General features: G+C 47.3%; 2 protein-coding genes across 2 annotated transcripts; both read right to left on the bottom strand.

Annotated features, from left to right (window-relative positions):
- Positions 1-1,536: 1,536 nt before the first annotated feature.
- LOC127781341 (exosome complex component RRP41-like) lies at positions 1,537-9,899 on the bottom strand. The gene is made up of 7 exons (XM_052308283.1): positions 9,663-9,899; positions 3,545-3,623; positions 2,778-2,880; positions 2,558-2,678; positions 2,198-2,286; positions 1,955-2,104; positions 1,537-1,874 (listed from the first exon to the last, which is right to left on the bottom strand). The coding sequence occupies exons 1-7, from the start codon at positions 9,820-9,822 to the stop codon at positions 1,788-1,790; spliced, it is 789 nt and encodes a 262-aa protein (XP_052164243.1). The 5' UTR covers positions 9,823-9,899; the 3' UTR covers positions 1,537-1,787.
- A 318-nt stretch (positions 9,900-10,217) lies between these two features.
- On the bottom strand, positions 10,218-13,870 carry LOC127783324 (beta-1,6-galactosyltransferase GALT31A-like). The gene is made up of 11 exons (XM_052310581.1): positions 13,670-13,870; positions 13,458-13,497; positions 13,307-13,368; positions 13,022-13,227; positions 12,875-12,938; positions 12,630-12,708; positions 12,420-12,540; positions 12,221-12,308; positions 11,713-11,838; positions 11,528-11,637; positions 10,218-10,732 (listed from the first exon to the last, which is right to left on the bottom strand). Exons 1-11 carry the CDS (start codon positions 13,789-13,791, stop codon positions 10,584-10,586), a joined length of 1,167 nt encoding a protein of 388 aa, XP_052166541.1. The 5' UTR covers positions 13,792-13,870; the 3' UTR covers positions 10,218-10,583.
- Positions 13,871-14,828: the final 958 nt, after the last annotated feature.

A 14,828-nucleotide genomic window follows, 5' to 3' on the forward strand; every position in this document is an offset into this window, starting at 1 on the left:
GGGGGTGAGGCGGGCGGAGTTGGGTTTGGGAGTTTGCTTGGAGGAGGAGGAGGAGGCGGCGGCGGCGGAAGGAGAGGGGCGATTCGTGTGGGGGCTCCCTCCCTGTACGTATCTGCGCCGTATCTGTACTCTCTCTTTATTCTGGAACGACCGTATTTGTATTTGTATTGTACTCGCTTGAGACATTTTGACTTTAGAACCCTCGAAGATTTAGGCTGTGTTTGCCATTAGAGCGAGTATAATAGTAGGCTATAAGCTGGCTAAATTCTGAGGTGGAGGAAAGAAGAGAGGAGAAGCGGGCTGTAAACTTACAGTCGGCTCGGACACAAGAACCAAAAAAAACTCTGTGAGAAAGACAAGTGGGCTATGTATTAATTGTAGAGAGCTCACTATTATATGGGTAGGCTGAGAGTAGACTACAAAGAACCTTATAGCTAACAGGTCGGCTATATTATTAGCCTTGCTCTAAGACATGTGTTACCAACCGGAAAACACGGAAACCGGAGCAGTCCATTAATGCATGATTAATTAAGTATTAGCTATTTTTTTCAAAAATGGATTAATTTGACTTTTTTAAGCAACTTTCGTATATAAACTTTTTTTAAAAAAAACACACCATTTAGCAGTTTGAAAGCGTGCGCGCGGAAAACGAGAGAGAGGGGTTGGGAAAAAAGGGTGCCGAACACAGTCTTAGTCGAACTCTTAAAACTTAGGCTGTTTTTATATAATATTCCGTCCATTTCATATTATAAGTTATATTATAAGTTGTTTAACTTTTTGTCTTAGTTAAAGTTCTTTAAATTTGACCAAAATTATAGAAAAAATTAGCAACATTTATAACACCAAATTAGTTTCATTAAATTTAACATTAATATATTTTGATAATATGTTTGTTTTGTATTGGAAATCTTAGTATATTTTTCTACAAATTTAGCCAATTTAAAGAAAGTTTGACTAAAAAAAATCAAACGATTTATAATATGAAACAGAGAGAGTAAATATTTAAGTTCGTAAAATCTAGTAATAAGTTTATGATATTATAATTGTTATTTGAAGCTTCTAATAATTCAATTTGTGATTCGTGAGAATACATCCACAGATAGTGATATTACTGTTGCAGTGCTAGGAATCCGAAATTTATCTGATAAAGGAGTCTAATTTCATGTAGGATCAAAACTTAAGCTTTGGTGATTACTTACCAACTACCCAGCTTAATACTCCCTCCGTCCCTAAATATTTGACGTTGTTGACTTTTTAAAATATATTTGACCGTTCGTCTTATTCAAAAAATTTAACTAATTATTAATTATTTTCCTATCATTTGATTCATTGTTAAATATACTACTACTACTCAAGTTTTTTAATAATATTCACAAAAAGTTTTTGAATAAGATGAACGGTCAAACAAGTTAAAAAAAGTCAACGGCGTCAAATATTTAGGAACAGAGAGAGTATAAGCCAATATAGTAACTATAACCCGGCATTGTTAGGAAAGCCAAGAAACTAGTGTAGTACTATGAGATAGCATAATACATGAAACGAATAACGACAGGAGTGCCGCGTCAATGCATCATCCCAATGTTTACAAGTCTGAAGGTCAGGAGTACAAAACAACATACAAACCATGCTACTTTCTCTCAGAACAATTAGCTGCTTTGCCATGAAGTAAACAATCAGCATAATCATGTAATCTCGCAAATATCAGGCCTTAGCCTCCCTTGCCTACAAAATTTGTACAGCTAAGGATATGTTTTAAGTCTTGGACATCTCGCTGCTAAAGCAATTATTCACTCAGCCAAGCTGGCAGCATCTTTCAAGCGCTCCCGTAGTATGTCACAGAGCTTACTACAAGCATCCATGCAGAGCTCTACCGCCTATTGATGGAAGGAAGCAAAATGTTAGTAATTCATACTGTTTTAGTATCATATGTTGATGTAACAGAAAAGACACACACATTGGTGATTTTGCCATCAGACCACTCTCCAGTAAGTGTTAGCTGAGTGATCTCCTTGCGGGCTGGCATGTACGCCACCATAATGCTGCCGTCTTGCCATGCTTCCTCGTCAGAGGTTGGGTCGATGATAATGTTCTTCCCGAAACAGGACTGACAAAGAAGCAAAGAGTGGATTGTCTTCAAATTCAAATGTCGAGTTTTTAAGTGTACGCATTGTAAAGCGGAGAGAATGTGTGGCCATACCACAGATACCGATGTAACAAGGTCATACATCATGATTCCGGCATCAGCCAACGCAAGACTAGCACAAGAAATAATGATGGGAAGATCACCTGAAATCAAAGTATTTCCAGTATGAATGGAAGTAGTTCAATTCTTTTCTGTAAAGAAATAAAGTTTCTTGGAAATAACTCATGATGATATGAAGGCTTCTTTCAAAAAATATGGAAGACGTTCTTGTGCCATCATATTATACTAGTTCACAAAGTTTAAGTTCAGGTCATAATTCTTCCTAAAATAAGTAACTACAGTGTACTACACTAAAACAGCACAAGCATATCAAATGCAGCAATATCATAATCAAATTCAAGGATAGTATCTTACTGCCACCAGACTCAAGAACCAACGCAAAGACATCAACAGTGGTTTTTGGAAAAGTGTGTAGCATCACTGCGCCTTCCAGGGCTTTATGGAGCATTGCGGAGTACTCCTTGTTGTCCATTCCCTGGAATGAAGATGCAGACTTTCAACATTTATTTCGAAGCATAAATGGTCCAGTAAGAAATTTGTTCAGAGACAACGGAGAGCTAGTAAAACAGCAGACCTGTCCACGTATAGGGGTGGCAAATGTTGTGTAGCTCACATTGCAATTGAGTCTACCGGTATCACTGTACAACATTGCTTTCTTGCTTTCTCTTGGTCCAAACCTGAAAAATTGCTCATCAAATAAACATGACCAAGCAAGCAGAGTAATAAGACAAATTCAACAGGAATAAACAATATGAAGAGTTTGACTGACAAGATATGTGAAACTTATGTAACATGAAGCTAGGAAATACATGTTAAAGGTCAGCCTCAATGCCTTCAAACTATCGTTGTCATTCTTATTTGGGGTCCCTTGAGAAAGGGCTAACCATAGAGCTGAAACCCTCAAAAGTCATAAGAGCACGAGTTTATAAAATACTGATAAATGTTAGCACACTCAACTGATAGATGCATAGAACATATTGATACATGAATCCAAGCGAGTATGAAATGTTCTCAAGCATTTAGTAACTTTTAAGCGTATTTCAAGTTCACAGAAAGAAGCTGTGAAGTGTAAACATATTTCAGTTGACCTTAACTTTCTAGCATTTGGTTCCACAAATGCCAAAATCTTTTCAAAATTCGAATTTAGAATGATAGTTGGAGGATAGATTTGGAATATCATAATGGAAACTATTATGTTTTAGTAGGAAGTTGAATTTATAAGAGACAGCTTTCACATTGGGATCTAATGAAAGACATGTTCTTTAACACTTGGAATCTAAACTAAACCACAAATATACATACATGTGGTACATGATTGTATAAAAGTGCAATTATACTTACACTGACACAATGACCTTTGTCTTCCCAAATTCTGCATAAGCAGATCCTGATGCGGCAGTTGTTGGTCCTGTTTGCATAACTGCAAACCAAATCAAATTTATTGTTGACTCTGATTGACAACTGAATCAAATTATATTATCGACTCTGATTGACAACTGAGAGTCCCACTAGCTTCAAGTCAAATTCCAGCGATGGTAGAACACTTTGTGGAACCATTCAAGTCAAAATTGAGAAAGAAATAGCGATAGTGAAACACAGTTTCAGAAAATTTATCAAAGAAGATTCTGCAATCATGTAACATAGACCATAATTCTCATACATGAAAACAAAATTTTGCTCTTTCTTCAAGGTTGGTAGTATCATAGATGCATGTTGTAAAATCCTATCTAAATTCAAGAGTTTTTTCCTAAGCTTGCGTATACTGGTCCAGATGCTGCACTGCCCTATTGCAATCAGACACACATGACATGTAACATGCAGCAGCATTTGCTTTTATGTAATTAACAGCAAACATGCTCGAAAATAATAGATGGGTATGTGTCGAGGAGTGATCCTCTCTAGCGGGAGATCGTGAGACCCCCCTTTCGTGAGTTCGGCCGGGAGAAGAAGCTCGCCTCTAGAAATCGTGTATCCGTCCCCAAGGCTCCTAGCTAGCTCGCACACAACCAAATTATACAGGTTCGGGCCGCTATGAAGCGTAATACCCTACTCCTGTGTATGGGATTTAGACTGAGAGTTACAAGGGTTCCTAAACTCGGGAGAACACTCTTACTTCCCTCCTCCACAAGCTCAGGTTTTCTGAGAGTCGTCCCCTCTCTCGGTGGGCAAGGTCCTCCTTTTATACCTCAAGGGGATACCACATGCACCGCCTCTACCTACTCTTCTTTCGGGTGGGGACCCACCCTATCTTGACTGGAACTCGACCCGTGCCTTCGCCTGGAAGGTAAACCACAGCTTGTCCTTGAGCAGGGCCCAGCGCCGTCCCTCGCCTGACACGGGGGACAGCCCTGTCATTCCCTCATTAATAGGTGAAGACTTGTGGTGGCCGCCGTCCGAATGACCCCCCGATGGGACGGGTCATACCTACCTCCACTCCACCGGAAGCAGATGCGACGTGGGAGCACGGTTGTCCGTCCAGTCAAACGTGACCGGCGTCAGGCCGGTCACAGATCGGTCATTCTTGACCATCGCGCGTCAGTTTAGCACGCCGCACGTCTGCCCCACTGCATTAAATGCGACAGGGGGCAGTTGGGGCGCTGCGCGCATTAAAGGAAGTTTAGCCTGGGCCCCCTCCTCGCTTGCTCCCCCCGCCACACAGCGGCTGGGCGAGGGCCTCGGGGCAAAGCAATGCAAGGGCCCGAGGGGCATGACGTGGCACCCTGAGGCCCCGACCCCCCGGCCGCTCCTACGGTTTGCGGAATGCGGGGACAGGACCAGGCTGTAGGGAGACGTGGCAGGATGGGAAGGTAGATTCCCCTCACTTCGCATACCCCCGGGCCCATATCTCCGACAGTAGCCCCCGGCTCCACATCGGACATTGGCCTCCTGAGGTCGGTCTGACGTGGTGCCTCACGACTTCCCAAGCTGGGGTTGTGGGCCCGGCAGGGAATCTAAGCGGATGCCGCCGAATGGCCAGGTTGGCGTATAAACAACAACAGCGGTTTGACCGCCACTGACCGCGCTGATGATGAGGAAGCTTAAGGCGCGAAAATCAGGGGGTTGGTTGGACCACACCTCGACTCCCTCGCCCGCCACGCATGCGGCGGTACTGGTGACGGTTCGCCCAGATTGCGCCCGTGACCGTCGCACGCCCTACGCCGAGTGTGCCGCTGACAGGCGCACTAAATGCGGGGCGCGGATTCAGTGGGCGACGTGATGAGTGGTCGCAGGAAACGACGAGGCGACTGCAGGCGCGAGAATCGTGGGGGCAACCGAGAGGGCGTGAAACAAGGAGGCAAGCGCGAGCGAGGCAGGGATAAAAGGATACGGAGGCGGGGACTTTGCCTCCTTCCTTTCGCCAACTGCTCACCCGCACACTCGCTCCCTAAGCCCTAACATTCTCGCCACTCCACGCTACTCCGCACACCAAGCCCCTCGTCGTTTCTCCGCCGGTCATCATGGCTCAAGATGCCGGCGACGCAGTGCTTCCGGCATCGCGCATTACGGCGGATAGGCACCTTAGTCTCCCCCGCAAGATCATGCCGGAAGATGCTGCCGTGAGGGCAGGGGAGTCGCGGCCGCGGTACCCAGAGCGATCCGTGCACCTCCTGTCCTTTGCTATGAAGGGGTTGATCCCGCCATTCTCCGGATTCTTCCACGAGGTTTTGGATTTCTACGAAATCCATGCCTTGCATCTCGCACCCAACGCCGTGATGACGCTGGCCATCTTCGCGCATTTGTGCGAGATGTTCATCGGGGTGCGGCCGACGATGCGGCTGTTCCAGTCTTTCTTTGTCCCGCAGCTGCTGCAAGGTGCGGTGGTGGGGGGATGTTACTTCCAGCCCCGGCCAACTTCCCACCTCGAGCGAGCACTGTCAGATGGTCGCTCTGGTCAAAGGTGAGCTTCACCTCCGACCAGCGCGCCTTCCGAGCCGCTTCGTGGGTTGGGACGACGGCCAGAAGCTCTCGCCTCATGGCCTTGAAGCCTCGGCGGGAGGTGTGAGCGCAAGCCCCCCCGTCGAGCGTGGCGACGGTTCCCTGAGGTATCTAGAACTCCAGATCCTCGCTGTTATCGCCATCATCGGCGGGAGCCTTCTTGGCCTCCCCTCGCCGGTCATCGGCTGGGGTCGCGGGGGCTTTGCCCTCTCGTCGACCCTGCTGCTTCTCCTCATCAGCTTTTCGGAACCGCTCGGCCAAATTCTTGACCGAGCGGCAGTCGGCGAGACTGTGCTGATAAGTGTTGTGCACCGAGCACCACTTGTCTGCCGACCGGTCCTCGCCGGATGGAGCAGTGGAGCTTGGCTTGTCACCGGTGGCCTTTCCCTTGCGTGGGGCCTGTGAGGGCCCATCAGCCGCAAGGACATGGCCCTCGTCATCGGAGCGGGCCGGTTTCCTTTTGCCCCTCCTATCTCGCTGCTTAGAGCGGGGAATAGACTCGGGGGTAGCCGCAGCCGCCGCGCCGGTGCCGGGGGAGTTCCAGGCCCACGCCTCCTCCTTCCGAGCCACCTTGTCCGCCAGCTCGAAGAGCTCGGTGGTGGTCTTGGGCTCCTTGGAGGCAATCTTCTCTAGCATGCGGTTATGCCGCACGCCATTCCGAAACGCATAAACGACCGCATGGGCCGGAATGCATGGAATAGTGTTGCGGACCTGGCAGAAGCGCTATATGTACGAGCGGAGGGACTCGTCATCCTTCCGCCGCACAGCGTGCAGGTCCGCCTCTTCTCCTGGGCGGGGATATGTGCCCTGAAAGTTCGTGACGAACTGCTGGCACAGGTCCTCCCAGGAGTGGATGGAGTCGAGGGGCTGGGTCATCAGCCAGCCACGCGCCTGACCCTTGAGGGCCATGGGGAAATAATTCGCCATGACCCGGTCGTCGCCCCCTGCCGCCACAATGATCGTGGTGTAGATCTGGAGGAACTCGGAGGGATTGATGCTGCCATCATACTTCTCCGTGAGGTTGGGGCGAAACTTCAGGGGCCACCGGACATTCCGAAGACTCGCCACGAAGGCCCTACAACCAGTCCCTCCAGGGGTGAGCGTGGAGGGAGGACCGTCTCGTGAGGAGGAACGCGGCACTCCAGATGAGGAGGCACCTTCCCCCATGCGGGCAGCTCGGCGCTCGTCCCGGCGTCACTCGATATTGATTCGAGCGTCTTGCTCCCCGTAGAGACCGTCGGGACGCGTCCGGCTTCCCGAGGGCCCCGACGATGTTGGAGCCGTGGACCTCCTCGAGGCCGTGGCCGATCGACGGGCCCTCCTCCTCGCTGACGAGGAGAGGGTAATGGGGGTACGCGACGTACCGGTGACGGCGGGTCGGCCGCCCGCGGCCAACTGCCACTGGGCAGTGGTGACCAAGTTGGCCACGTCGTCCAACCAGCGCTGAACAGGGGTCTCCGGCTCCGAGTTCACGGGGGGATGCAGCAGAAGGGCACCCGCTGCCTGAAGCGCGCCTCGGGGCGAGCCGCCGTCACCGTAAGTGAGGCGGCGCCGTGCCCCAACGCGACGTGGCCTCCCTCCGCCCGAGGGCGGGGAGAGGGCCGAACCACCTGAACGAGTGGGGTCCTCCCTCCGCGAGGGATCGCGGTGGGGAGGAGTTGGAGAGTTGCGGCGGCGGTGACAAGGGCCGCGGCTCTCGCTAGCATCCTCACTCCCAGATGGAGTGGGGGTGAACACCACTGCCTCCTCCTCCAGGACCTTGACCATGATCGTCGAGGGTCAAGGAAAACTTGGGACGGAAGAAAACGACTTCTCTTTAAAGCGCGCGACTTCCCCCTACCTGGCGCGCCAGCTGTCGAGGAGTGATCCTCTCTAGCGGGAGATCGTGAGACCCCCCTTTCATGAGTTCGGACGAGGAAAGAAGCTCGCCTCTAGAAATCGCGTATCCGTCCCCAAGGCTCCTAGCTAGCTCGCACACAACCAAATTATACAGATTCGGGCCGCTATGAAGCGTAATACCCTACTCCTATGTATGGGATTTAGACTGAGAGTTACAAGGGTTCCTAAACTCGGGAGAACACTCTTACTTCCCTCCTCCACAAGCTCAGGTTTTCTGAGAGTCGTCCCCTCTCTCGGTGGGCAAGGTCCTCCTTTTATACCTCAAGGGGATACCACATGCACCGCCTCTACCTACTCTTCTTTCGGGTGGGGACCCACCCTATCTTGACTGGAACTCGACCCGTGCCTTCGCCTGGAAGGTAAACCACAGCTTGTCCTTGAGCGGGGCCCAGCGCCGTCCCTCGCCTGACACGGGGGACAGCCCTGTCATTCCCTCATTAATAGGTGAAGACTTGTGGTGGCCGCCGTCCGAATGACCCCCCGATGGGACGGGTCATACCTACCTCCACTCCACCGGAAGCAGATGCGACGTGGGAGCACGGTTGTCCGTCCAGTCAGACGTGACCGGCGTCAGACCGGTCATTCTTGACCATCGCACGTCAGTTTAGCACGCCGCACGTATGCCCCACTGCATTAAATGTGACAGGGGACAGTTGGGGCGCTGCGCGCATTAAAGGAAGTTCAGCCTGGGCCCCCTCCTCGCTTGCTCCCCCCGCCACACGGCGGCTGGGTGAGAGCCTCGGGGCAAAGCAGTGCAAGGGCCCAAGGGGCATGACGTGGCACCCCGAGGCCCCGACCCCCCGGCCGCTCCAGCGGTTCACGGAATGCGGGGATAGGACCAGGCTGTAGGGACATGTGTCAGGATGGGAAGGTAGATTCCCCTCACTTCGCATACCCCTGGGCCCATTTCTCCGACAGTATGCCTTGAGCAACAAACACCTTAGAACACTCGGGAGAAATTGCGTCAAGCGCATGCTTTTGTTAATTGAAAAGCACACACTAAATGAAAGTTCAGAAAGGAAACTTCAACTTGTGAACTCTGGAACATGAGCAACGTGCACTTAAGCTTAGAGAGGTATAACGGTTTGATTTTTCACTCAAAACTATTTTGGTCACATTCTGTTTGTAAATCTACACTTGTAGATACTGTGGCATGAAGAATACCTAGACTGCTGTTTGTGAAGTGCTCCAGCTCAGAAAACCAACAAAAAGTATTCCTCAATCCCCTGCTCAGATAGAGAGCGCCAATGTAGTTCTGCCAATGTAGTTCTATTTTCCTTCGATTTAGTCAATAATGCCTAAGACATACTAGTATATTCACGTTGGACGATGTCTTAAAGAGTAAAAGAAAGCATTTGACAGTGGGAATATTTCGCCCAGACCACCATCAGCAGCATCCTGGCTCTGCCACTGAGGACATGGAACTGCCGTTGTCAGTACTACTCACGCATAACGTCGAACACCTCAAGCACAGACCAGGCGATGGCAGAAAAATGTTGCTTAACCGGGACCCTTCAGCACGAATGGGTGGGCGCGTTCGATGAAGGTCGTCACTAAATCAGACATTCAGGGCAGAGCAGACAGAGAAATGGGAGCAGGTTGAGAAGGTGGACGAGGCATTTACATGCGGGACGGCAGTCGTGGAAGGAGCGGCCGTCGGCGCGGGGCCAGTCGGCGTCCTCGGCGAGGTGGCGCCGCAGCTCCTCCTTCCTCTCCCTCCGCTTTTCCCCCGCGGCCGCCGCCGGAGAGTACGTCCCAGCAGTAGCCGCCGCCGCCGCCGACATCGCCGGAAACTGCGTGTATTGCCTAGTAGCGCAGCTCGCTCGGTTTTTTGGCTTCAGCGACGGCTCGAGAGAGACGATGGCTGTGTGAGCTCGCGCCTGGGCCGAGAGAGACTAGCTAGGTTAATTGGAATGGGCTGGACCTGGGCCGAGTAGGATATCGCCTTGGGCTTGCTTGGTTTTTTAACCATTTGTGACCTTACCATTTTTATTTTGGCAATTGGCAAGAATTGGGTAGGGTTTTTTTTTTTTGGTTTTATTGCCAAAGTTGTACTAAAGTACTGTTTATGTATTGTAGTACTAAGCAAAATAATTTGGCAGTACCAATTTCTTTGGCTACAAACCAAATAGATGCCAGGTTAGGTTTGGCCACAAACCAAATTAGCCATAAATATCGATTACTCCTTTGGACCGCATGATTTCATATATATCAGTTCAATTCCAGTGAAAATCTTCTAAAAACTTGTTTTAGCTCCTATGAAAATCCTATAAAGTTCCTGTGTTTCAAATGATGCCTTGGATTGTATACATGAATATCAGGCATTTGGACATATTTTTACATTTATCTTTTTTTTTTCTTTTCCTCCCATTTTAAGTTTCAACCAATGCATTGCAAACTAGCCAGGAAAAGATGCCAACCACAGGGCGCACCTGAAAAAACTAACCACTGCATTGCATAACAATTTCGTTCTCCCGAGCAATTTACATGTTGGGTTCAGAGAAAACAATACTATGAGGATGCCTGAACTACCACCCATTGGTTGTCAAAACTGTGCCTGCAAATCGGCCACATGACCTTCCCAGCATCGCCGGTGCACCTCCTCCATCCTCTCCACTGGATTGCAGATGCCGGTGCAGTTCCAGTCGAATGACGCTGCGCACGGGTTCCCAGCCTGCGCCTTCCATTCGCAGTCTGCAAGACCAAACATGCCACATGAATGTATCTGAAGGGTCAACTGGAGGGCTTTGAAACATATGACAGGTAAGTAGATGCTGGATGCTTATGATGGCTGAGATGATCTTAGGTGCATCTCAAAAGCATTGCCACTATTATCAGAGCTGACTGCAATGATTGGTGGGGCATATCGATGGCATATGTTCCAAAGATAGACGAACTGCGCAAATAGTAACAATTTCAAACTTTGGATGATGAGACGATACAACAATGTGTCCATGCCTTCTGAAGCGCAAATTGCAAAGAGAATAACTGCAGCAGAAATTAGCTCTACATTCACTGTGAGGACATCTGTAAACAATTGGCATCGGCATCATATTATTGTGAGGTCATTCAGTTAAGAGTAACCAACTACTGCTAAGTGCCAGACAGCCAGCAGCATTCTGATGAATAAAAAATAGATGCTTTCAAATATTTGTTCAAAATGTCAACAAGCTGGTTTGAGTATAATGCCCAACTATCATTTCAGAACAGCAGGGATCAGAAAGGTGGTAAAAAGGCTAAAAAGAGTCTCGCGTCTTAATTATTGAAGATAGGTGCTAACCGCCATGGTAGTTGTTAAGACATGCATGTCATCTTTTTCTTGGTAGAAAAAATGAAAAAGAAAAGCTTTGATCAACTACTTAATATGATTACATGCAACGTCCAGGTTGAGTGAAATCATGTCATTGTTGAGCATACAAAAGATAAAGAGATGCAATAGGAGAATATGCTGAGGTAACATGGAAATCGATACTAAAGTAAGACAACTACCTGGGGGAGTGCCACAGCAAAGGCTTCTCTCATCCACATGCTCAACATCCAATCCAATCAACCAAGAACCAAATGACACGTCTTCGTTTGAATATTTGTGCAAGATATGCCTGAAAGTAAAATCAAACAAATATGAAATGGAGAAGTAACATAATCCAATCTTGCATATCCAAATTAGAACTCACCGATTTGCTGATATGTAGGTTGCTAAATCTCTGGTTACAGCATACAATTGTCGTGTTGCATGCCTAAAGTAGTTGTTACCCTCAGTCCCAAATTTCCAATGATCTGGTTCATAATACTTAGATTCACTGTTGACATCAGGCAAGCGCTTCATTAGACATTTTGAGAAATAAACATTGTTAACATAAGCATATATAGTAAGATGTGTCCTTATATTAGGAGAATGTGAAGTTGTGAACTTGTGTTATTGATTATCTATCAGTTGAATTATATTTGTCAAATACATAAAACGAGATGAGTGTAGCTTCTATTGGAACACTATAAAGGCTAGCTTTTGCAACATTAGAAAGTAGCAAGACTAAGTTCCCATTTGAATGGATGATACTCCCTCACACAATCAGGCAGTAATATCATATGTTTGCATTCTATTTTGATCGAAGTTCTCATTTAGCACATTTACCAATCTGTTTAATTAACTGAAAAAAAATTGCAAGGTTTCTGGAGTGTTACTTTTTATCAACAACAGGTCCGGATTTCATGCAGCCAATGTACACCCGAGGTTTTGATCTGTGCCGTGCCAAAATCGACCTGGTAATACCTGTGATGAAAGAGGGACAACCTTACTATGCGCTATCATTGATACATCAGAATATCTTCAAAACAAAACCACAACAGCCAAACTTTAAAGAATGGTCCTGGGTTGGCATACCTATGTTGACATGAACATCGTCATCAACTTTCACATAGAAATCAGCATCCCAAATGGAAAGAGCGGTTGACAGAAACATCTGAATCTTCAAAGGAAGACTGCCATTTCGTTCAACATGATCCTGGTAAGGATGACCGCTGTGTCAAAACTTCAATATTATCAATAGATTGCTCAAAAACAGGAAAATTGAAACTAGAAGAGCCAGCATACAAGTCTCAAAATATCATTGTATTCTTTATCTTCTGCAGCAATGGCACGCTCCACTTCACTGTCAGGACTTGGATTTGCACTACAAGAAGCAAGGCCCAAATTCAGCGGTACAGTAAGTGAAAACACCGACTATTTTCCCTTTTTTATCGGGGACATTATGTCATTATATTAACAAGAAGAGGAACAAGACCATAATGTTTGATACAACACTCATTATTTTTCCCCAGGCCTAAACTAGACAATACCTGCGCCCGATAACAAAACGGATAACAACGCCCTTCTCCTTCTCCAGCCTTTGCAAATGCTCGCCTGGACAGTGTCAAATTAGGTAGGTATGGAGCAAAACCTCTGTGATGCATTACACAGAAAAGGGTTATACAAATATACAATACCTTGTGGCAGCCATGTCTGCCGGATGGAGTCTCTCCGCTTGCGATTAGCAAACGTGGTCACAATGCCCATGACAAAAAACAATCTAGCCCTGGTGCTTCCCTGGTCACTACCCGAATCACTCGGAGATAAGCCCTGGCTCCTAGCTTGCATGGTTCTAGCAGCAGCCAGGCGCATCTCGATTTCAGATATTGTTCTATCCAAAGCTCTGCAGCACAAGTAGTATAAGCAAACCTAAACATCAATCTAAACTAATTCTGACTGCATAAGCTTCAGACATTACATACATGATGACTTCCCGAGTTTGTGACACTTGGTTCATTACAGCCCCCGGATTATCCGAATTCACCTGGCAAAATCCGACCAGACGACATTGTACCGCATCCCCATTAACACAGCAATTAAGAGAAAAATAATGGATACAACATGATAAATTACCTTGGTTCGGCAATCGGGAAGCTCAGGAACCGCCCAATATCTGCAAAACCAACCAGACGAGCAAAAAATCACCATTCCCAGCCTCAAAACCGACGAGCATTGTCTCGATTCATGTGGCGAGGAGAAGAGATTGCCTAGACAGCACCGAAGCGGGTGCGGCAGCATGGAGCAAGAGGAGAGCAGCGGATTTGGGGAGCGGACAGCGAACCAACCTATTGACGACGCAGACGCCGAGGAAGAAGCAGGCGGTGCAGAGCGCGGCCACCAGCCGCGTGGGCACCCGCGCCGGCGGCGCCTGCTTGTGCGGCCTCGCCGCGGCCGCCGGCGCGAACATCGCCGGCCGCCGCCTCCTCCTCCTCTCGGATTCGTCGTTCGAATGAGTGCGAGATAGCTATCTCTCTCTGTGCCTTGGCTTGCTTGCTGCAACGCACTGGCTGCCTGGCTCTCTCGCTGCTCCGTGGACTCGGTCCATATAGCCCACCACCTGCTGCTTCTTTTTTTTTTCTTTTTTGCCCCTTTTGCAAAGTACAATTCCATTGTCCTATCTGAAATGATTTCACCGGTTTTTCTCCATGGTTTTCGCATTCGGGAATAACATGTGGCTCGATTTTTCAGATAAAGTATTCAATGCTATGGTTATTGCTTTTCTAGTACAAGTATTAGATAATATAGGCGCACGTATGGTCATACCGCTAATCACATGTATGTATGCATAAGTCCGTTAAGAAACATATAAAACGAATCAAATGCTTAAATATATGAACTTCAGTGACCTTTTCAATATGTTTTTTTTAAAGACACATGCTTATTATGATATTAATATTAATCGTGTTCTTAGTATTTCAAAAAAGACATTCGCATCCGTGACAATTGGAACATAAGAGCATCTACAGCGTGAATATAAAATCAATTTTACGGCAAAAGAACCGAACCATGCGGTTCGTTGTAGTTGTCGAAACGTAGTTGTCAGAGAGCAAATTGAACTCCAAATTAGAGTCCAACAAAGGGTGTAGAAAAATTATTTAGATGTGCGTGAATGCATAGAAGGTAGACTAGTGATTGATTGATTCTTTTCTGCGAGTCCCACAAAATGATTTTAATGCTACAACTATTGAACTAAAATTTTGTTTAGCTCTTCGATTAGATTGGTCGAATAAAACACTACAAATGCCCTAAATTGAGCTTAGGTTATAAGATGGCGTATTTAAACGAACTTAAGTAGTACAAAATTTGATTTAAACTCAATAAATTCAAGATATCACCTTTGCCACCGGGTTGAGAATCACACACGTTGCTACTGCTATCAATTTTGTCACACAAACATTACTTCTGTACAACGTACTCCTACAAACAAGTGACAATTCGTCGTAG

The sequence above is a fragment of the Oryza glaberrima genome, chromosome 8 (assembly GCF_000147395.1).
Source record: "Oryza glaberrima chromosome 8, OglaRS2, whole genome shotgun sequence".
In the NCBI taxonomy this organism is placed as follows: Eukaryota; Viridiplantae; Streptophyta; class Magnoliopsida; order Poales; family Poaceae; genus Oryza; species Oryza glaberrima.

What these genes read in the sequence shown, in the direction of transcription:
- LOC127781341 (XM_052308283.1), bottom strand. Translation starts at nt 9,822, where the DNA reads ATGTCGGCGGCGGCGGCGGCTACTGCTGGGACGTACTCTCCGGCGGCG. An exon ending in CCACGACTGCCGTCCCGCAT is followed by an intron (nt 3,624 to 9,662) that starts GTAAATGCCTCG and finishes TTTGGTTTGCAG; the next exon opens with TTATGCAAACAGGACCAACA. An exon ending in CCACCCCTATACGTGGACAG is followed by an intron (nt 2,679 to 2,777) that starts GTCTGCTGTTTT and finishes TCTTCATTCCAG; the next exon opens with GGAATGGACAACAAGGAGTA.
- LOC127783324 (XM_052310581.1), bottom strand. Translation starts at nt 13,791, where the DNA reads ATGTTCGCGCCGGCGGCCGCGGCGAGGCCGCACAAGCAGGCGCCGCCG. An exon ending in TTCCCGATTGCCGAACCAAG is followed by an intron (nt 13,369 to 13,457) that starts GTAATTTATCAT and finishes GGATTTTGCCAG; the next exon opens with GTGAATTCGGATAATCCGGG. An exon ending in ACCTACATATCAGCAAATCG is followed by an intron (nt 11,638 to 11,712) that starts GTGAGTTCTAAT and finishes TTTTACTTTCAG; the next exon opens with GCATATCTTGCACAAATATT.